This window comes from Mycteria americana, chromosome 24 (genome assembly GCF_035582795.1).
Source record: "Mycteria americana isolate JAX WOST 10 ecotype Jacksonville Zoo and Gardens chromosome 24, USCA_MyAme_1.0, whole genome shotgun sequence".
Lineage (NCBI taxonomy): Eukaryota > Metazoa > Chordata > Aves > Ciconiiformes > Ciconiidae > Mycteria > Mycteria americana.
In genome coordinates, this window is record NC_134388.1 from 6,466,814 (window position 1) to 6,488,003 (window position 21,190).

The 21,190-nt window shown below is 52.3% G+C and overlaps 1 protein-coding gene across 10 annotated transcripts; it reads left to right on the forward strand.

Annotated features, from left to right (window-relative positions):
• Positions 1 to 1,100: 1,100 nt before the first annotated feature.
• Positions 1,101 to 18,545, forward strand: MIER2 (MIER family member 2). 10 transcript variants are annotated; one of them, XM_075524027.1, is made up of 15 exons: positions 1,834 to 1,854; positions 2,139 to 2,267; positions 5,110 to 5,238; positions 5,861 to 5,948; positions 6,516 to 6,667; positions 7,387 to 7,572; positions 8,252 to 8,375; positions 9,090 to 9,199; positions 9,861 to 9,930; positions 11,499 to 11,665; positions 12,432 to 12,513; positions 12,617 to 12,711; positions 13,513 to 13,640; positions 14,673 to 14,809; positions 15,658 to 18,545. In XM_075524027.1, the coding sequence occupies exons 5-15, from the start codon at positions 6,524 to 6,526 to the stop codon at positions 16,131 to 16,133; spliced, it is 1,719 nt and encodes a 572-aa protein (XP_075380142.1). In that variant the 5' UTR covers positions 1,834 to 1,854; positions 2,139 to 2,267; positions 5,110 to 5,238; positions 5,861 to 5,948; positions 6,516 to 6,523; the 3' UTR covers positions 16,134 to 18,545. The 10 variants fall into 10 exon arrangements, with proteins under 10 accessions (XP_075380140.1, XP_075380144.1, XP_075380135.1 ...); XM_075524025.1 differs by lacking the exons at positions 1,834 to 1,854; positions 2,139 to 2,267 and adding an exon at positions 1,101 to 1,129; XM_075524029.1 differs by lacking the exons at positions 1,834 to 1,854; positions 5,110 to 5,238 and adding an exon at positions 1,102 to 1,129.
• The last annotated feature ends 2,645 nt before the right edge of the window (positions 18,546 to 21,190 follow it).

The following is a 21,190-nucleotide window of genomic DNA, read 5'->3' on the forward strand; positions in this document are numbered from 1 at the left end:
GGTGTTCTCTGAGTACAGCCACGGCAAGGAACCACGAAATGTTTACACTTCAGTCCTTGCAAGGCAGGGACCAGTCCTGGGCTCCTACCTGATTTCCCTCTTCTATGACCACTAAATGAGATGCAGTGACTTTTTATCAACAAGTTGCTCAGCGAGAGTCACCGAAGGTTTGTTTCCTGCAGACTCAAGCTTTGTGATCCATTAAACTTTGGCGTTTAAGATAAAGTGCAGGCTGCAGGTGTGAGCATTGCTTTTGCCTCTAACATGTGCGGTCCCTGGTGTGTTTCTGTACCGTGACCTGGCTTTGAGGCTTTCCCTGGTGGAGCTCAGAACGGGGGCTGGGCTGGGGGCTCTGCTGCGCTGCGCTGGGCTGGGATCTGCTGGGCTGGGATCTGCTGCGCTGAGCTGGGATCTGCCGTGCTGCACTGGGCTGGGCTCTGCTGCGCTGGGCTGAGCTGGGGGATCTACTGCGCTGGGCTGGGCTCTGCTGAGCCGGGGACTCTCCCCAGGTCTTGCACAGCCCCCGCCTGCCATGGCTGGTAGAGCAGACCGGGGCCGGTGGCTCACAGGGACCTCAGCACGTGCGTGCGGGCACCGCCAGCGGCAGGAGCCTCCTCTCCACGACGGCCCGGGCCCAGCGCGGGCTCCGGGCCGCAGGGGCCGCAGGCGCCCCTGTCCCGGTGTCTCGGTGCGCGCTTGCTCGGGCTCTGCGGGCGTTCGGAGCCGCCCGACCCTTCACAACGACGACCCCGAAGCGGGTCCGACGGCGGGTTTGCGGCCCGGCCCGGCGCTCGGGGAGCGCTGCTGCGAGCCCGCGCGAGCAGGCGGCGGCGGCGGCCTTCCTCCCTCCCCACGCCGGTTCGCGGGGGCGTCTCCGGGAGGCGACGGCCGCGGCGCTCGGCCCGAACGACGCCCGGGCTCCCGGCCGCGGCCTCCGCCCCGGGCCCCGCCGGCGGCGGCGCCCCCTGACCCCTGACCCCGCCCCCTGGCGCGGCCCCGCGCCGCCCGCCCCGCCGCGCCCCCGGCGCTCCCCCGCCCTCGCGGCGCCGCAGCCAATGAGCGGCTGCCGCCGCATCCGGGGCCCGCGCCCCCCCCCCCCCCCCGCCGCTCGCGCTCGGCCATGGCGGAGGTGAGTGAGCCGCCAGCGGGGTCGTGCCGGGCCGGGCTTCGGGCCTCTCGCCTCCCTCGGCCGGGCGGGGACACCGGGGCCTCTCCGAGCCCGGGGCTGCCCGGGGCCGGGGTCCTTCGGCCGCGGGGTGGATGGGGCGGCGCGGGCCGCCGGAGCGGGGCCCGCCGGGGCGGGGGCGCTCGGGCCGAGGGGCGCCGGGGCTCCGGGCGGCAGCAGGCCGAGGTGCGGAGGGCGGCCTGGGGCCGTGGGGCCGGGAGGGCGGGCAGGGGAAGGGGCGCCTGGGCGGGACCCGGCGGGAGAGCCGGGGCGGGCGGCGGGGCAGCGCCCGAGCCCGGGGACCGGCGCCGGCTCTGCCCTCCCGCCAGCGCCGGAGGAGGCAGCAGCGGGGCTGCCCGCGGCGGAGGGCCCGTCGCCGGATCCCTGGGAGAAGCGGGCAGCTTAAAGGGGCTTTGGGCCGGGGTGCCCGCCTGAGGGGCCGGGGGGCGGCGGGCGGGACTGCCGGGGCTGGAGCGCGGCCGCGGCGCCTCGGCCCGTGGCCCGGCGAGGGCTGCTTCCCCCGCGGGGCAGTGAGGGTCCGGAAGGCTGGCGGAAAGGCGTGGTGGCACAGAGCGAAGTGGGAGTCCGAAACGGCTTTAGCACAGCAGGGTCCGACAGCGTTGGGGTCTCTGGGGAGCCGGGGTTAGAGAGGTGCGGAGCTGCTGGAAAGGGGCTCAGAAAGGCTGGAGGTAAGCGACAGGGCCTGAACAGCGGGAGAACACGGAGGTCGGGAACGTGAGAATGGCAGATGGCTGGGGAAGGCAGCGGGAACGGTTCAGCTGGGTGGCTGGGACCGGGAGAACTGCCCTGCCAAGGGAGCAGGTGGGCGAGGGGGGCTTGTGCTCTGGTGCCGCGTCGGGATGCGCCTGCTGCCTCTCCCATTGTGACACCGTGTTTGTCTTGGTGCCTCGTGCCGAAATGTTACTGCCATCGCTCCACCAGACTTATGGTTGGTGATGCCATTCCCTGTCAGGTCTTGACACGTCCTTGAAATATCACCATCCTGTTGTAATCGTTGTCATGGCACATCTGCACTTCATTTCCATCACGAGATCCTTGTGGTGACCACGACGTGGGAAAAAGACGCTGGGAAGACATCGAGGTAGCTGGCTGCTCTGTCTCAGGGTCTCAGAACACCGCTAGCTGAGACAACTTCTGTTTGACAGCAGCGCTTCGCTTTCAGGGTATTTCAGCATTTTGCATGAGGAAGGTGCCATCTGGCCTGCCTGCCGTCCCACCCAGAATGGTTTGGTCTTCACTGCCGCCTTTGGTGGAGCACGAAGGGTGCTGCATTCGTCTGTGCCGAAGCGTTACTTTGGCACGTTGTTGGGCTGACGTGACACGCTGAAGTGCCGCCCTGGCATGCTGCACCACGTTGCCGTTGTGCACACAGGTCTCTGTCTTGGGGAGATCCAGGAGCCATCACTGTCTCGCAGAAGAGGTTTAAACTGCGGAGTATCTCTGCTGTGACATTGCAACAGCGTGTGATTTGGGCGCTGATTTTCCTGAGCGGTGCAGGAGATTACCTGTGTGTCTTGTCCTCCGTTTGCTTTTTGCTCTTTCAGGCCCATAGCTTACAGGATGAATCTGTTTCCATCCATACCACTTCCCTGTGGCTACAGCTGGAGTTCGTAGAGAACGGACCCACGTCAAGTAGTATGGACAAAGCAAAGGAACAAGGAATGCTTCTCTCACTGAGTCTGAAATACGTGTTAAACTAGCTCAGGAAACCATGTTAGTAATTAAAGTAGTAATGCTGGAAAGGGAAACTTTCCCTCTTTTTTTCCTCACTTTCTTGCAAGAGTGGTTTCAGCTTGAAGGGTTTTCTCTGGTAGCTCTCTGGACAAACGATCTGCCTTGCACTGGAAAACAGCTTTCTCAGTGCAAAAAGCTCAGAGCTCAGGCTCTTCCTCTGCCTGCGTTTTCTGAAACATGGCTGTTGCTTTGTTCCATGTGCTCAAAAACTTGAGTCCAGAATTAAGGAAGGAGTGCTGGAGTCATCCAGAGATACAAACATGGGAGTGAGTAATTGGTCAACCTCGGTGTAACTTTTGAGACTAAAGTTATTCTCATGCCTGAGAAGCAGAGACTAGTGGAAGGAAAGCAGCTGCTGGGAAACTTGAAGTGAGATGAAAGGAATTTAATCTCCCTTTTTTCCCCCCCACGATTAAATGTAGGAGCCCTTTTCCAGCATCATGCTGCGCTGTCAAAATAAATGGAGTTCACCACTGTGACCTTTCATGGTGACCAAAACTGTCACCAGCAATAGGAGCATCTATACCTTGGCCAAGAACCATTCTTGATCTGGAAGTATCTGGTAGTGCCTCAGTGTTGCTGCTGTCTTTCTGACGTGTGTAATGCTGTTGCATTTTCTGCCTCCTGTGTGACATTTGGAATTGAAGTGTCAGACTACCTTGCCTTCAAATGAAATAACTCCACATCACATGGCATCGGCAATCAGTGTAATCAGGAATATTCCCTCTGTCATCATTTACATATTTAAGCCAGACCTGCCTTTCTCCCCTGCTCCTTTGACTCTGACTTTGGTTTCCGTGGTCTTCTGGATTTGTAAATAATCTGGGGGATCATTCGTTTTCACACATGTTTAAATTTGGGTGTAGAATGGGCCGTTTACTTTGTCTGTCACTTGTTTCTTCTTTTCTCAGCCCAAACGCACCAGTGCTAGTTATTTTGTGGCAACTCCAGCTCACAGCAGTTCCCACTTGCTCTAATGCTACCTTACTGCTTTGGGGAAATAAACTTGTGATTAGTTACTGAGTTGTCATCCTGTCGTACGGACTATTACTCTTCATTTCAGCACCTGATCTGAAATATCAGTCAGGTATATAATAGATCCCATCATTCCTGAAGTATTCTTGACATCTTTTCAAGCCAGCCCAGCCACTGCTAACAGTTTTGGTCTTTGTTTTCAAAATCCTTTGCATGCAGCTCCTTATTGATCCCCATGTGAAGGAGGCACAATCGATATATAGATCATTGTCTCAGGAAAGAGAGTTCTGCAGATTGCTCAAGACTAGAGGGAGTAAGTGTAGACCTCACCCTTATGCTTTTCATGAAACCGGGGTTGTTTGCTTGGAAGGATTTATCCAACAGGGTTTTGTACTTGGTCACGTTCCAGCAAGGCCCAACAAAGGGGCATTGACACTTTCCCGAGTTACGAAGCTGTTTCCCGGTATGACCATCCTCAAAATGGAGGCTGTCCGAATCCTTTCTGTCCCCTTCTCCTTTCATTGTCCCATAAACTCCTCCCTTTTCTTTTAGTGTGCACGGTCACTGGGCTCTGCCTGCAGCCAGACAAAGTGGTCTCCAGTGGGGTTATCTTGCTGCTAATAATCAGATGCTTGGGGATGGTGAATTGCAGCACACAGTCTGTGCTCCAGTTGGACTAGCAGCATCCTCTTTTCACCAGTCCTGGTAGAGGAAGGAGCAAGAATTCCACAGCTGCTTCACAGATCCTTTCCCTTCCTCCCTCTCGTTCCTTCTCTCATATGGCAATATCTTCTGCTGCCTTCCAGGCCAACCGTTATCTTAGTGGTAATTATGCCTAGAAAATAGCTGCCTCTAGTCGTTATGGAATTTGCAATATATGTGTTAATACCTGAAGGCACTAACTCAGAACCCAAAGTCTGGGGTGCCTTTTTTAGTGTATACTTTGCTGTGTTGTTAGAGGATGAATTTTGATGTGAAGCTGTACTATGTTTTCTTAAATAAGTCGTAGGAGCCTCGTACTGAAGCATTGTAGATATCTTGGCTCCCACTGAGTAAGTGAGGAGTGATGATGCACGGCTGAGATTATTAATGGCTGAGGATCATAAAAAGATGCCATTGGTGACTGGGGGACTGACACTATGATTTTCTTCCGCAGTCGGATGCTCTCAGTCACCCAAAGGCATTGGTTAATTACCTGCTTGCTCCCTACCTAGGCTGAACTTGATGAACAGCATTTCCATGTACAGCAGCCCAAGGAGCAGCAGATGTTCTGGGTTGTTTTCCAGGCCTCAGCCCATACTGCTGCCTGAACTTCTGACCGAGCACTGAATGCCAGAAAGCAGGTGCCTGTTCTCAGTGTCTACCTGTCTCACCCTTTCCCACCTCGCCTGTGCCTCTCGCAGTCCTACCAGACTCCTTCGCTGCCTGCTCAGCTCTAAATTTCTTTGCTCACCCCTCTGAGCCTTCTGGAGGCAGTGAGGCATTAGGGAGAAGCCAGTGTGTTGTGGCCGGCTGCTTCCAATTGCCTCTCCAAAGAGTGGGTCAGTTCATAAAAATGCTGTGTTCAAAAACAAGCATGATGTGTGTAGAATAATGGCTTAGGGTCAAAATCCTTCTTTTATGTGAAAATGTAAGCCATAGGATCTGAGTTCTTAAACTGGTGAGAGGATAAATAATTAGTGGAGTGCTGAAGATAAAAAGATAAAATGGAAACCCTGCCATATGCAGTTAGAGACTGAGGGGAACGTGATGAATCCGGAGGAGAGGAGGCCTGGAAGAGCTGTTAAATACACTTGACTAGAGCTCTTTTTGCACAGCACAGTTTCTAATGCTATCCCATGTGGTTTTTGTTAACTTTTGCTTTGAAATTAAATTAATTGCATTTGCTGGTGGGGTTAAGTGGCTGGAGGTGTGTTATGTTTCTAAGAAGAGATGTCTCAGCCATGTTTTTCTCTTTTCTTGAAGGCCTCGGTCGGCAGGCAGAGTCCGAGGGTGGTGCCATACCCAGCCCACAGTCTATGTCCTGGAGAGCCTGGCCTTCAGAGTGCAGCAGGTAGCCACAGTTTAAGTATGCTTCTGTTTGTTGATCTGGGTTCCAGAGGAAACAAGGCTCCTGTGATCAGCCTGTCTGTTCCCTTCTCCTTCCAACATCGTCCAAACCTGGTGGTTGGTTCCTGTGCCATTTGACAGAGGAGGAAAGTCTTAAAGATGCCAAAGCTCCTACAAGTGTCCATTTGTCCATTCTTGCAATAAGGGGTAATTATCCTAAAAATGCCTCGGGCGAAGGAAAGGCTGCAGTGTGCATTCGCATGTTATGACATTAGCTAATCCAGTCAGGAGAGACACATAAATACTGAGAAAACCTTCAGATTCAGCTTTTGGTTAGTTGTGGAACTTGACTGTGCAGAGAACCAGGCTTTGCAATTTAGTGCTCATGGAGTGACTTCTTTCAGTTGTGTTCCCCAGCCCCTCTCACTCCTTTCTACCTAATCTCTCCCTCTGGCTTATCATGGCCGCACACACAAGAGGGGGTCGTCCCAAGCTTTGTTGCATCTGAAGATGTGGTCCAGGGTGGTGCTAGTATCCGAACTTCTTCCTGCAACTTCTTCTGTCCCTGCAGTTGTGTCAATGGGCTCAGCTGATCATCGACTGAACCTAGCAGAGATCCTTTCACAAAACTATGGTGTACGGGACGAAAGGGAAGAAGAAGATGATACTCAGGAGAAGCAGAAATCCTTAGAAGAGCTGGAGAAGAGTTTCAGTGCCTCTCAGGTAAAGGCAGCAAGGGAGGGGAAGGGAAATTACCTGCTGGATTTTCTTGTTTGCTTTTACAGTACTGGTACCAAAGATCTTTGTGTGAAACTCTGACTTGCTTGCTCAGCTGGCAATGCGCTGCATTTAGGTCCACCCATCAATGAGTCTTAAGTTTGCATTTGGATGGGAAGGAATGGTTTTGACAACAGATGACAGCAGTAAATTTTGGAGTCTTCCTCTGTCAAGTAGCCACTCTGACAAGGTGGTCTTCGCTTATCTTGCTGAAGAGCCATCAGCTGTTGCGTATATGTCTGTTTCACAGTGGAGGAACCACAAAGATGAGATGATGTGGTGCTCCTGGGGGTGGTCCCATGGAGGCCTCAGTGGAACACAGAGCATGTTCTTTGTGACAGAGACTGTCTCTTCAGGTCAGGCACAGGACTAATATAGGGATTTGCTCCTTCCCTTCCTCGGTATAAACACAGTTCTGCTGTCTGGCATCTCTTCACCAGCATGAAATCTGGTATTAAAAAAAAAGGATATTTTAAAAATACCCTTGACTGTATTGCTTTGGGGTGAAAGTTCCTGGCTTCTCTCTACCTTTGAGAAGAACAGGTTATGGTGGGTCCTGATAGACCGTGCCTCCTTCATTACGCAGCATTACCCGAGGCAGTTCAGAGCCCCCAGAAGAGCAGAGCTGCCTTGACTGCCTCTGCATATCTCTGTGTTCACTACAGCTGGTGTTGTACTCGGTGATTGTTCCATTCCTGATGAAGCTTTGTCCTCCTCTCGCTCAGAGCAGTGAAATGCCATTTGAGGAGCTGCTTGCACTTTATGGCTATGAGGCATCTGATCCCATCTCGGAGCAGGACAGTGAGAGCAATGATATTGCTCCAAATCTCCCAGATATGACTCTGGATAAGGTAAGAGCAGCTGTCTGCTTGGGTGTATGCTGTTAGCCTGTGCTGTAGGTTACTGTACTGTCTTGGAGCTTGAGACATCTTGTAGCTCTTTTCAGGTGGGGTTTAACTAATGCTGGGGGAAGGGGCCTGCCTAGTTCTGGTGTCCTAGTGAGGAACGCCACGTGCAGAAATTAAGTTTAAAGAGTTTAGAGGAGGCTGGAGAAAGGATAACTGTTTTAAAAAGAACACTGTAAAAACTCTTTATGGAACTTGGGTTACAAGTCCTTACACACAGATGTGGATTGGTGGAGAGTCGGGGGGGGTTGTATCTTCCCAGCTGAAGCTATGGCTCTTCCTGTTCTAGCTAAAGTCTGTAGAAAGGTTTTTTTTTTTCCTTCCAGGATCTTTGAGATATTTGCTCTGGCTGGAGCTCTACAGAAGGGGCCACTTGCTTGTCCTCTCTCTGGCTTCCGTAGGAAGCCACTCTTGGTACTTGTAGGAGTGCTTCTAGGAAGGATAATCTCGGGATGGTGGGGAGCGTGAGAGGGAATCTGTCTTTGGAGAAGCTATGGGAGGGTGAGGAGACCTGTGGATGTGGCCACCTTTGGCCAGAAATGCTTTACTCTAGGCCTCCCTCCCCCTGCATTTTTTTTTTTTTTTAATTTAAAAATATTTTTCACTTTCTTGTTGTTGTTAAAAGGAACAAATAGCGAAGGATTTGCTTTCAGGGGAAGAAGAGGAGGAGACACAGTCTTCAGCTGATGATCTGACTCCATCCGTCACATCCCACGATGCATCGGACCTATTCCCAAACCAGCCTGGCTGTATGTGTCACTAATTTCTAAGTAATTGGTTTTTATTTAGATGTGATGTGTAGAATAGGGCAAGAATGTTTTTCTTTATTTTGTCACTAAGTTTCCTGACATCAATTTTTCCACTTTCCTTCTCGGGGCTGCAAATAAACCTGAGTGCTAATGGTGTTACCATGCATCGGTTAGGACGTGATAGAGTGTAGATGAGCAGTGGAGTGAGGAGAGAATTGTCTTTAGCTCTAACGCATAACATTGAGAAAGTGAGAATTGTTTTGCTACCTGCTGTAATTACAGTCTGAAAGATCAGTACCTGATCTGACATCTCTAGAAGTGAATAAATTCAGTAGTACTAGTGGTGTGATATATTGTGGCAGTTCCTAAATACTGGAATACGCAGGAAGCCAAGGTGCACGAGAGACACTCGGCATAAAGTGATCTTATTCCTTCTGCTAGCCTGCAAAATGAAGGATTCTGAGCTCCCCGGATTGGTCGGCACCACCCATGTGGCAAGTGTGCAAATTCTTTTATTTAAAAGGAGAAAATTAAAATATCAGTAAGTTGTCACTGAGGAACATGCTGAAAGGATGCTTAAGGACAGAAGTCCATAACTTTAGGACAGAAAATGAAGGGAAGGAGAGGGAACAGAGCAATAGAAAAAAACAAAAAACAACAACAAAAAAACCCCCGAACACTTCATAACTACAAATCTTTTCCTTTCCCACAAAGCAAACAACTTCCTTGCTGATGAAGACAAAGAGCCCTGTTCATCTCCGTGTGCTTCCTCCATGGCTGAGGATTCAGAGGAGGATTCCATCCCATCCAATGAGTGTAAGAAGGTAAATGACTTGAGTGCATTGGGAGGGGGAGCTAATACAACGCGCCTGAGTCTGAGAAAAGCATGACACCATAGCGCTGTGATATTTCCTCAAGAAATTTTCTTTCTTTTATTTTCTTTTGCTCAGCGCCTTGCATTTTCTGGAAGGCAGTGGCAGATACGGGTTACAAGAGATTTTTTAATACAATCTTGAAATCTGTATCTGAAATTATCTTCTGCTTCAGATGTGGAAAATGCTGTTGTGCCTCAGTAAATTAAAACTGCAGCCTGTAGCCCTATAAAGGTGAAATGCTGTGCAATATTCCCAGCAGGATTTACTGAGGGGGAACCATCACATGAAAGAGAGGAGCAGACTTCCAAATTCATGCTGGTTGAGAAGGTTGCAGGAGAGCTGCTTCATTTCTTTATCTCCAGCCTTAGCTGCTTGCCATATATATTTAACATTAAAACTATGTAAATGCCTAAGGTCCCCAAAGTATTGTCTGGTTGGTAGTAAATCTTTTTTGTTACCCTATAAAATAGTCAGGGTTCCCTAGAAGTAGTAGTGACATTGGGGACTACTGATATATAAGTCGTAGTCCCTAAATCATGAAGTACACCTCAGCGCCTACGTGGAGCATTTTCCATTTCAGTTTACCCACTTCTCTGTGGTGATATTTCAGGAGATCATGGTTGGACCTCAGTACCAAGCCACTGTTCCCATCGTCCACTTAAACAGGCACGGTGAAAAAGGTAAGGCCGCCTGCTTTATGTATCTTGTTTGGATGTAGGGCTGCTGGCTTGGGCGTCTGATGGGGCCCTGGTTCACCAGTTCTGCTCTGTGTCTCTAGGCTTGGCGCCTCTCAGTGTTGACACCAAAATTTACAGCTACATCTGAGCTAGCTTTAAAGTAGCCTGTTTGAACAGGGCTAGTTATAGAGCTACAGAAGCGAAGAAGCTCAGTGAAAACTGGGTTGGTGTGACAGGTTTGGAGGAGCGGGTCTCAGCTGTAGCCAAAGAGAAGGAGTACCCTCCTGGAGCTACTCTAATTTATTTTTCTCTGATGTCTTCCTTAAGTAGCCAGGATTATTGTCACTCAGTACTCCCTGGAGCTGATCAGTTTCCAGTTTGATAGGCTGTCTGCAGACTAGATGGAGGTGCCTTGATTTGCAGATCGCATGTGATAACTAGTGGAATACTAGCAACAGCTTGTTGAGTTTCTGAACAAGATAGCTAACAAAGCCACGTGTTTAGAAATTACTTGCTTCCTCCCTAGTTCTTTTATCCTAACAGACCCTGAGCGAATTAATTAGTTATCAGTTTTGCAGGTATAATTTCAGATTTACCCAATATAGTTCTCAGAAGTTTTCACTGTTACTTTATCAGTGCTCTCAGCCTTCTGTATTGAAGACCACAGATTTAGTGCACGTTTTCCATAACCTGTATGTTTGCATCAGTATGAAATGAAAGGAAACTGATAGTAGATCCCAATGGGGATCTTTTATGCCCTGTCTGTAGTGCCTCTGACCTGATTTTAGTGATTCTACAGGGCAGAATAATTAGTTCCTTTGCCTCTAGAAATGAGTTAAGTACAGAGGGTGCTAATGTTTTTATTTGAATAGAAAAATCTCAATATTTCTGATTATTTTTTTATTGCAGAGTCTTTCTTCTTGCTGTCCTCTGCGCTGTTATTTTACTTAAACATCTCTCTGCATTGTTGTGTGCCGTGTTCTCATGGGCTAAGAGCCTTGAAAGCTGAAAGAGGCAAGAATCACTTAGTGATGCAGTGTGCTCCCGCTATCCTGCGTGGGTGGAGCAGCTCATGGAGGAGCATTACAAGCTATCACAGGGGAGGGACAGCCTTGCAGCTGCTTAGTTTTGTGTCTAGGACAGTGAGAGGGTCTTGAGGCTAGGCCAGGGTTGTAGCTCAAAGCTGCCTTCACCTCCCACTCCTTTTGTTTACTGTGTGCTGGAAAAGACACCTTAGACCCTAGGGTTTTTTAGTTGCCAGGGTTAATGAATCAAAGCAACAATCTTTGAGAAGGTGGTAACAAAAACCTTGTCAACCAACCCTTCTGAAGAAGTGGAAGCAAGCCGAGCCTGTGCTTAGGGCTCTAAAAGGGATATAAAGAGTATTAAGCTTATCTGCCTCCAGAATCAGGAGGGAAAATGCAGCACCTTCACAGAGATGGTTGTCATTTCTAGTGCCAAGTTGGAGTACCAAGCAAAGATTTCTTCCCTCCTTCTGTCTCTCCCATGCACGTACATGCAGACTATTTCTCAAAAGCAGCAGAATTTTCTGTTTGATTAGCTTATTTCAGTGCTTTTTCTGTTAGCCTATGAGAATGAAGATCAGCTGCTTTGGGACCCAAACATACTCCCTGAGAGAGAGGTTGAAGAGTTCCTATACCGTGCAGTGAAGCGGCGATGGGACGAGCTGTCTAGCAGCAGCCTGCCAGAAGGAGAGATGGTGAAGGACAATGAACAGGTAAGCATTGGGACTTCTTGCAGCCTGAAGATACTCTAACGGTGCTGGCCTAATAGTGCGTTTCCTACAGAGATCCTGACTGAGAGACCCACTTAAAAGAGAATGAGACCGAACTCCAGCGATCCTCTACTCCTGCTTCATGGATAAGTGAGGGTGTGCTTCTCAGCTGCAGTCTTGGGAGGCTGTTCACCCTCCTGTTGGGAACACAGGAAAAGGCTGTGGTGGATCGCACCACAGGCCTGTCTAGCTTAGTGCTTTTTTTCCAACACAATAACAGAAGTTTTGGAAGGCGTGTAACAGACTGGGCAAGTAGAGAATGGGTACTGTTTTTTGACTGTACTCTCCCAGTATCCCAAACTCTCTGAGCTAGAGCTTGCAGCAGGAACATCCTTTTGGATCTGTCCTCTATAGCGTTGTCTAATTCTTCTTTGAAGCCAGCAGAAGATCAAACATTTAGCTAAGAAACTTCAGAGCGGTTGTTTCCTCTAAGCTAGCCAGGTTAGATTCTCACAGTAAGCCTGCAGGAACACAGAGGCACACATGTAATCTGCAGAGCTGCTGGTAGAACTGCATCTTTTCAGTCCCAGGGTTTGTAATCCACCACCTTGAAAAGTGGAATAATCTATGCTGATGGTCAAGCTGGGGTTAGTGGCAAAGTGGCTCCTGGGAAAAATAAGTTTTACGAAACAAATGTGAGTCATGAGCAGGTTGGTTTGTGGTGTGTTGCTCAGGTATGTGCTGTCAGTAATTTTCTTATGTTTCCTAGGCTTTGTATGAACTGGTTAAATGCAACTTCAATGCAGAAGAGGCACTGCGGAGGTTAAGGTTCAATGTGAAGGTTATCAGAGGTGAGAACCTCCCATATTTTGGTTCTACCCCAAACATCAAGGCACATGTAACACTTTCTAGATTCTGTACTTCTCCTCCAATTCCTCTTTCTTTCTGCTATAGATGAGCTTTGTGCCTGGAGTGAGGAAGAATGTAGAAATTTTGAACATGGCTTCAGGGTCCATGGGAAAAACTTTCATCTTATCCAAGCAAACAAGGTAAGGACGCTCACCCCTGCATCCCACTAAGCAAAGGGAAGGAGGCATGTGCATTTGCACCAGAGGTATGTTTTGAGCCTCGGCTAATGCAGGAAGTTCAGGACTGCTGAGTTCCAATCCCAGGCTTTGTGTTGACTCATGCTAGCAGGTGATGGGCTGTTCACTGCCCTGCTCTGCCTTATTTTCCAGGTGGGAGAAGTCACAAACAACACTGACCTGCATGAGTGATGTCAGTTAATTACTGATTAGCCCTTTCTGGAGTCTCAAAAGTTCTTTCCAAACTCTCAGCCCTTGCAGTACTTCTGTGAATGAGTGAGTTGAGCATGTGGATGTTTTGTAAAGTCCCCTGGGGTCCTCTAGAATGAAAGATGCTGTTGTAGGGAGAGCTGGGCCCCAGGACATATGCTGCTGTGCTGCGAGTTGGCAGAACCAGAGAGTCCAGTTCTACTGCTGATTAATTGTGGGCATGTTGACGCTGGCCAGTGAAAATGGATGCAGGTTTGCTCTCTTGATGTTAAGTGTGCTACTGGAAGCGCAGGAAAGTCCTGCACGAATGTACTGTGTGTGAACCCACACTGGGGTCTGCAAGAACAATTGTGCACTGTGGGGAGTTCTTTCTCTGGCCAATTACCACCTTGGAAATCTCAGTATGTGCTTCCGTTCTGCAGCGTAGATGTGTCCGTAGCAATATAAATTACTGTAATGCACTTAATTTTCTGTTCTGATTAAATGGGAGAGTAGTCCTTGCTCCATGAGATGCATCTTGATGCATGGCTTTCTGACTGTGATGTTTCTACTCAGGTCCGCACCCGGTCAGTGGGCGAGTGTGTGGAGTATTACTACATGTGGAAAAAATCAGAGCGCTATGACTACTTCACTCAGCAGACTCGTTTAGGAAGGAAGAAGTACGTCCTCCACCCTGGAGCCACGTGCGTGGAATATTCTCACACTAAAATTAGTAATATTAACCTCCAAGTGAAGATTCCTGCTGCAAAGCACCTCCGCTTAAAAGACTGCGCTTTCTGCTCTAGAAGGTTTCTTGGGTGGGAGCATGGAGGGATGCGCTGGATATTCTCAGAACATAAACACTGTTAGTGTGGGGAGGGAAGATAAAGCAATTATTTGCTTGCATCTGGACTTTCTTGTATCAGAAAACACTGTTTTGTTTCACACAAACGCATTCACAAAAATTAGGGCTAGGGTCAGGGATTCAGGGCTGATTTCAGGAAATAACTCAGTTCAATGAGGTTTTGGGAAGGGAGCTTTTTAAGTTAAAAAAATACACTATTTCTGGTGTTTTGGAGCCTGAATTAATTTCTTTCCCTGCTGCCACCCCTTGAGCCAAATTCTTCACTTTGAAATATATGCTAATTACACAAAATACTTTTCAGAAAGGTTGAAAAGGAAATGTTTTAAAAGGTCAAAATGAAATATTTAAGTTGAATCAATTAAAAGCATTAGATGAAGTCTTAGATTTTTTTTTTTTTTTTTAATTCTGATGCAAGACAGGAAAATACCTGAAATCTCAAATCCCCCCAGGGTGGGAAAATATTTTCTCATCACTTGCTCTTTGCTAGCGCATTAACATTGTCACAACCCACTGCAGTCATTCTGTGAAGCTGGCTGTTTCCTGGGGAGAGCATTTGATCATTTATTTTGCTTTGGAAGGGGCTGGGGCTTGTAGAGAGCTGGGGGGGCAGAGCTCTTTGTTTTGGACAGTTACAGAGCCTGTTCTGGTTTATCATGGGCTGGTCTTAGCCACGCTGAGTTACCTGCGATCGCCTCAGTGCAGAATCTAAACTGGGGTCTGCAGACCAGGAAGGGATGGACGTTCATTCTAGTGAGGTCTCTACAGTCCTGTTGCTTTATTTGTTGATGGGGTTTAATCCCAGTCACTGTTTTCCCTGCCTGCGTCTCTCTGCTTAACAGGTGGTGGCAGTGCTATCTGTCTTTCCCCACAGGGATTACACCGACAATGACTTGGATGGGGGTGAAGTAGAAAACACCAGTCGTTCTCGGAGCTCCCCACCAATTCCCTCTGCAACTAGCTGCCTGGATTCTCACTTCGGTCAAGATCAGATACCAATAGAGAGCACAGGTAACTTCCTTTTCTTCTGTCTGCCATGGGGATAACTTGTCTCCCTCACCCAGCAGCACAGACCCTCCTTTGCCTTTCTCCTGTTGCCATGAACCAGCTGCTGCTCTTCTCCATGCGCCGTGCCGGTGTGCTCACTTTGCCCTGTGTCAAATACCAGCCTTGGGCAGATTTTGGTCTGAGCAAAGGAGACTCGTCTGTCTCTACATTGGCCAGTAGTGACTTAAAAAGAGTTGTTCTGCTTCGGGCTTGGAGGGGTGGCTTAAGTCATTCCCAAAGCAAAAGGATTTGCACTAACTTTGGGCACCTGAGTTAGGTGCTTCCAGTGCACTAACGCACAGACAGACTAGACACAGGCAACTCCTCCGGGGGCTGGTTTAAGGCACCAGAAGTGAGGCTGTACCTGCGAACTGCTTTCAGAGAGAGCTGGCTCTGAGAAGACTCACAGGGAGCCTGAAATGGGTTCATTCCCTCGCCATCCTACCACAGATGAGGGCTTTGTGTAGGCACCTCCCAGGGGCTGTTGGCATGAGGGGATAGGACTTAAGATTTGGCTTATCATGGAATGTCTCTGTGAGATTTCCTTTAATTTCCATAGAAACACTGATGGCCTCCCATCTGCTGTCTGTATCTCGCCTTTCTTCGGTACATGCTGGCAGGGATCTTGGTTGCTATAATAAAGAAACATTTGTGCCATCAAACAAATACTGTTGTGATTAGGTGGGATTGAACTGGATTCTGGTTTTTTGTATGCTATAGACTCACTCTAGCTTTCTTTCACTTGCTGTCCCCCACCCTTTCTTCCTCCCTGTCTGTCCATCTCCCACATTTCCCTCTTTTGTGGTGTGCAGAGCCCCTGAGCGTGGAGAGCACAGCCTGCAGCCTGGGCAGCGTGAGTGAATCAGGGCAGGGCTATGAGTGCAGTACTCCTTCGGAGACAAATTGTTCCTTCGACCCCACGGAGGAGACGTCCTCAGGCACCATCTCGGCTTCCTGCACACAACACACTGTCACCCCCTCAGAATCGGGGCTCTATGCTTTGCCGCCAGCAGGACCAGGACTAGCAGAGAAGCAGGAGACATTGCAGAGCTCTGGTGAGACGATAACCATGGACTTCACTCTCCCTGCAGACATTAACGAGGGTTTGCCTTTAATTGCTGGCCCTGTGGATTTGGACAGAGACCCAGAGGCAGTGGTGGCCCCTGCGCAAGTGTCCTTATCGGTCACAGATTTTGGCCTCATTGGCATTGGAGATGTAAATAGTTTTCTGACTGCTCATCAGGCTTGCCCAGCACCTGTGGCTCGGTCAGAGTCTTTGTCACAGTGAGAGTCTCCAGTCACAAACTTGTCACAGACCCAGCAAGGACTTTGACCTGACTGAGTGAAATCCTGGAACTTCCACTGTTCCATAGGGACAGTTTGGAGCTGTTGGTCAGAATCCATCTTTCCATCCTCCTTGATCCAAGGCTACAGTGAAACCAAACACCTTTCTGCTCCAGTGCGTTCTGACACAATCACGCAAAGCTGGTGGCTGGCTTTAGTGAGGGGGGAGGTCCATCACCCCCTGTTTCGTTGACCATGTGTCACCCCAGGTAATGCCAGGCTGTTCGGAGAGTCCCTGCCTTGGGACAGGGGAGAAGTCCCTTGGCCCCGCTGGGACAGTCTGAGTGCAGAGATGCTTTGAGAACGGGAATGTATCACTGGCACTTTGGGGGCTGGGATAGGGGATGCAGCCTAGAGGTCCGAGAGCTTAGGAAATCCGCAGGGAGCACAGTCCACCTGGGCTGCAGGGCAATTTGCCTGCAGAGACGGGCATGGCGACGCCAAAGGAAGATGAGGAGTCTTGGCCCTTCACCCACAGATAGTGTGTTGCAATAGAAGTCATTCTCCCCATTCCCCTCCCAACAGCTATCATGCATTCCTGAGCTGTCAGTCGTGACAGGCGTGCACACTGCTGTTTTCAAACCTCTCGCAGCTGCGTGTGTCTTCCTGCCCGCTCCACCAGCAGCTGCAGGCGGGATGTGGCCTGGTCCAGCCCTTTGGCGGAAGCCTCAGGTCTTGGAAAGGGATACTGTGTGGTGCAGTAGCACTGTGTGCGCTTAAGTCCTTCTCACCTTCCCTTGCAGTGCTGGGCCGTGGAGAACTTGTACTGGGAGTAAAGGGAGTTTCTAGACCCACAAAGCGACCCTGGCCTCAGAGTGGTGCAGTGCTGCCGCTTCTGTTACTGGCAGTGGATGACTTGATCCTTGCTGACTGCTGCAGTACAAGACGGTAAAATGCAGATGAAAACATCTGTAACTTCCCAGCTTGTTCAAACCATTTGTCAGCTGTGGGAGGAGGAGGTTGCTTAGCTCCTAGGGCACCAAGTTTAGGACACCAGTGCTAGCAGAGTCCCAGGCAGGAGAGCACGCCAGTCCCTGGGCAGCCCTGCCCCTTGCTGCGTCACAAAAATGCTCTCTGTTTTCTGAGAGGAAAGTATGTTTTCACTGCCATTAGCAATGTTTTGAGGAGGTGACAAGGGTGGCCCCGCATGGCAGCGAGGTGGCCAGCTGCTGTGCAGATAGCCACAGTGGCATGTTTGTGGGTGTGCTGGAGTCTGGAGCTGCTTTGCTTCCTGAGTGCGTTCCAGGTCTGGGGTTTGCTACTGGCTCAAATCCACATGTTCTCATTCCCCTTTTTTCCATGCAGGGAATGCTGTCTGCTGACTTGCTGGGCAAGGCTCTGGTGCAGATCTTCCCTTCCTCCAGCCATTTTCTGCATTTGGGAAGGGGTTTGGGTTGAGGTTTTTTGCTTGTTTTGGTAGAGGCCTTTGGGCTGTGATCCTGCAGTTGGTTCTGCTGCCAGTGGCTTTGGAAGATGACTAAAACCATTAGCCCGGGTCCTCCTTTTACCCGGCCCTGTGAAGCTGCACTCAGCCCTGCAGTGGGAGCACAGAGACAGCGTCAGGCATCTTCGCAGGATGACAGGATCAGACCTTGTGTCTCATCTTCCAAGCCCCAGACCCGTTTTGTGTGCATTAGCAGGAGTTTGCTTCAGTCCCTGGCCAGCTCTGCTGAGAGGTGCTGAGCTCCAGACGCACACAGCTGCCTTGACCAGGTGTCGCTTTGTCAACCAGATGTGGTAACCGGAGGTCTCCCCTCTGGCTGCTCCCAGTTGCTGGAAACAGAAAGCAAATACGAGTGCCCGCTCCATAGTGGAACTGCCCAGGCTGTGATTCCCCTTTTCTGGGGGAGAGTGGAAGCTCCTTGGCTGAAAGGAGAAGAGGAGGCAGGGTGAGAGCATGGGCAGCCCTCCCAGGGAGGGCCAGGCCTTGGCATCTCCTCTCCATCAGCCAAGAACATTCTTAGTTTTCCTGAAAGCATTTTTTCTTTGGTTGTTTCAAGCCCTAATGAAAGGAGAGGGGAGGCTGGGGGAGGCAAAAATGTCTCTTATTTATGTTCTTCAGTGTTGTTTACAGATTCGCATGGGGTCTTTCAACATGAGTGCGGCGCTTTTTCCTCATAACTTTAAGGGAGAGGGGTAGAAAGGGCTGGGACAGGGAGAGGGAGTCACTTGGGGAGGAGGTTTGGTTTTGCTTTTTTGTTGGGTTTTCTTTTTCCTTCTTATAAAGCACATTCACTTTGAGCCGCTCCCAATGCTGGACTCTTTCTCCCCTTCCCCCCCCCAAGCCCTACACTGTGAAGTGATACTGCCTTGAAGACCCCTCGACGTTATTTATTTAATTAAAAACCTAATTTGAAAGTGAGCCAGAAGCCTGTCATGTTTTTGGAGACTGAGATGGCACGGTCCTGTGCGTCGTGATGGCAGAAATGAGAAAAGGGGTTCTTGCCTTTTCTGTCTGATCCTCTCCCGTGCTGAGTGCGTGCTCCGTGGGCAGGGGCGGGATGCCCAGCACAGCACTTGGGAAGCTGTTGGCAGCAGATGTTTGTGGCCCCTAAGAGAGACTGATCTGAACACCGATCTCAGGTCTGTCCTCAGGGAGGTGGCAGGCCAGGTAATGACCCTGGAGCCCTGTGGGATCATGTCCTCCCGTCCTGGGTGCTACGATTGCTGTCACAACAGCCCCGAGGTCCTGGTGCAGAAGCTGAACTCGACCTGCTCTTGAGCGCAGCTGCTTCTGCTTGGTGAGGAGCATCTTCATACCGGGATCAGTGAAGGGTTTGTGCCTGCAGCCCGCCCTGCCAGGCCAGGTCCCCATGGCCGGAATGTGCATGAGCTGCCCTGGTTGCCTGTGGCTCCTGTCCCGGGGGGCCTGGGGATGGTTCTCAGGGTCCCTCCTCTCTCTGTTCCTGGCCCTGCCTGCCTTCCCGTGCCTTGTACCAGGGAAGCTGTTGCAAGCTGGGAGGAGGCCTGGCTTCCTTGGCTGAATTTTCCCTCCTGGCACTGTGCGTGGAGGAGAGGGAGGTGCTCATTGCTCTTACAGGTGCCCCGAGTTCTCTGAAATCCTGGCAGCCTTCAGAGAGCCAGTGGGAGGCAGGGGTCCATCCACGTCTCACTGGCTTCAGCCAGAAATAACATCCTGGAGGCGAGAGAAACGTTCCTGCTGCAACTGCGTTGTATGTTTCTACAAGAAGGCTCGTTCCTCACCACAAAGCCCCTCTGTTTTGTCAGAAACCCCTTAAATTCTGTTCCCCAGCTCTTCCCTGTTCCCTCTCACCTTCTGTCCCAGGGCCTTGGGGTGGGACGGAGGCTGGAAAACGCCACCCGGAAAACCAGCAGGAAAGGGGCAGCGCACCCCTCTGTTTGGGAGCTTTCCCTGCTCTGCATTTCTCCTGGCAGCTCGGCCGGGTGGGGCAGACACCCGCTCGGCAGAGCACCAGGCCGCGGTGCTGCCGCGGGTGGGAGTGGGCAGAGCGTCCCGGCTGCCGGCCCTGTGGCACGGGTGGGAGCAGCTCTGGGCCGTAAGGCAGCACCCGCTGAACGCTGGGGCCCGGGGCAGGGCTGGGGCTCGGCCCGGCCTCGGAAGAGGAGGGGGGTTACCCGCTGCTGTGCGGGGCTGCGGCCCCCTCCGGCAGAGCCCGGGGTACAACGGCGGGCACAGCCCAAGGCATGAGGGGTGGGAGCGGTTCCCGGCTTCCTTCGAGACCCTGAGGAGTGACGGGAAGCGGGGGTGCGCTCGAAGCCCTCGGGTGGGATCGCGGCCCCTCGTCCCGTCGCGTCCTTTGAAACGCCCGTTTCGGCCCTGCCTGCGCCGCGTGTCGTTTCCGCGGCTGCAAGACCGGCAGGACCGGCGCCTCGCCGCAGGCTCCGGCCTCCCCGCTGCCCTCGGGGCGTTTCCTTCCCGCTCCCGGGGCGCAGGGAGGCGGGCGGCGACCGGCGGGGCCGCGCGGGCTCTGCCCGCCCCACGGCCCCCTCGCGCGGCCCCGGCGAGGGCGGCGGCGGCTCCGGGCGCGGCCCCGGGCGGGTGCGCGGCCGCTGCAGCCGCGGCGCTCCGACGGCAGAGGGGGCCGCAGCTCCGCGCCGGGGACCCTCTCCGCGGCCGGGGGACCCGCTCCCCCCCGGGGGGGACCCGCGCCGTCCCGCCGGGAGTCCCGGCGCTCGGGGGTGCCGGACCTTCGCTTCGCCAAGGCGCGGCGGGCGGCGGCAGGGCCGGGAGCTCGGCTGCAACGACCCGGGGAGGGGGCTCGGCTGCCCCCGGCAGCCCCCGCTCCTCCGGCTCGGGCCGGAGGGAGGCCCGTGGGAGGCCACCGTCCGCCTCCCGTGGGCCTCCGTGCGGGGACGGCAGCAGAGACCTGGGCAACCCTCCGGCAGCGGGGGGAGAAGGGTCCCGGTGCTCCCCCCGGAGCGGAGCATCAGCAGACCCCCCGGGATGGGGTCCCAGCGCTTCACCCTGGGGCTGGGAGGGGCCGGGACTGGCGTCCCGTGGGACTCCACGGAAAGCCCGAGTGAAGTTGGAGGAACTCTAACAACCAGGGCCCAAACGCCACCAGGCCTCCCCACAAACCTCCCCCGGCAGCCAGGGCTGCGTCGCTGGCCCCCACAGGGCCCTGCGAGGCCCTTCCGGGCCGGGGCCTCGTCCCGAGCAGGGGGGAGGCTGAGCCCTTCGTCTGCCCAGCGCCGCGCAGGCTGAGCAAACAGCGCGGGGCCGAGCTGAGGCAGGGGGCTGCTTTCTGTCCCTGTGACACCCCCTGAGTGCTGGGCCGAGCTGAGAGCAGCCAGCCCGGCCGGGCTGGGCCATTCCTGGGTGGCTCCCGCCACCCTGGCACCATCCAACAGCCACAGCACCGTGTGGGGCAAAGTCCTGCCTGCAGCACCCGCTCCGCAAGGCCGTGCTGTGTGGGCAGGGGAGCAGCTGCCTTATCTGGCTCCTCTCTGCCTTGCTCCAGCATGGAGCCACACACCTACAGCACAGGTCAGCATGACCCCACCGGGCACTATCCTGTC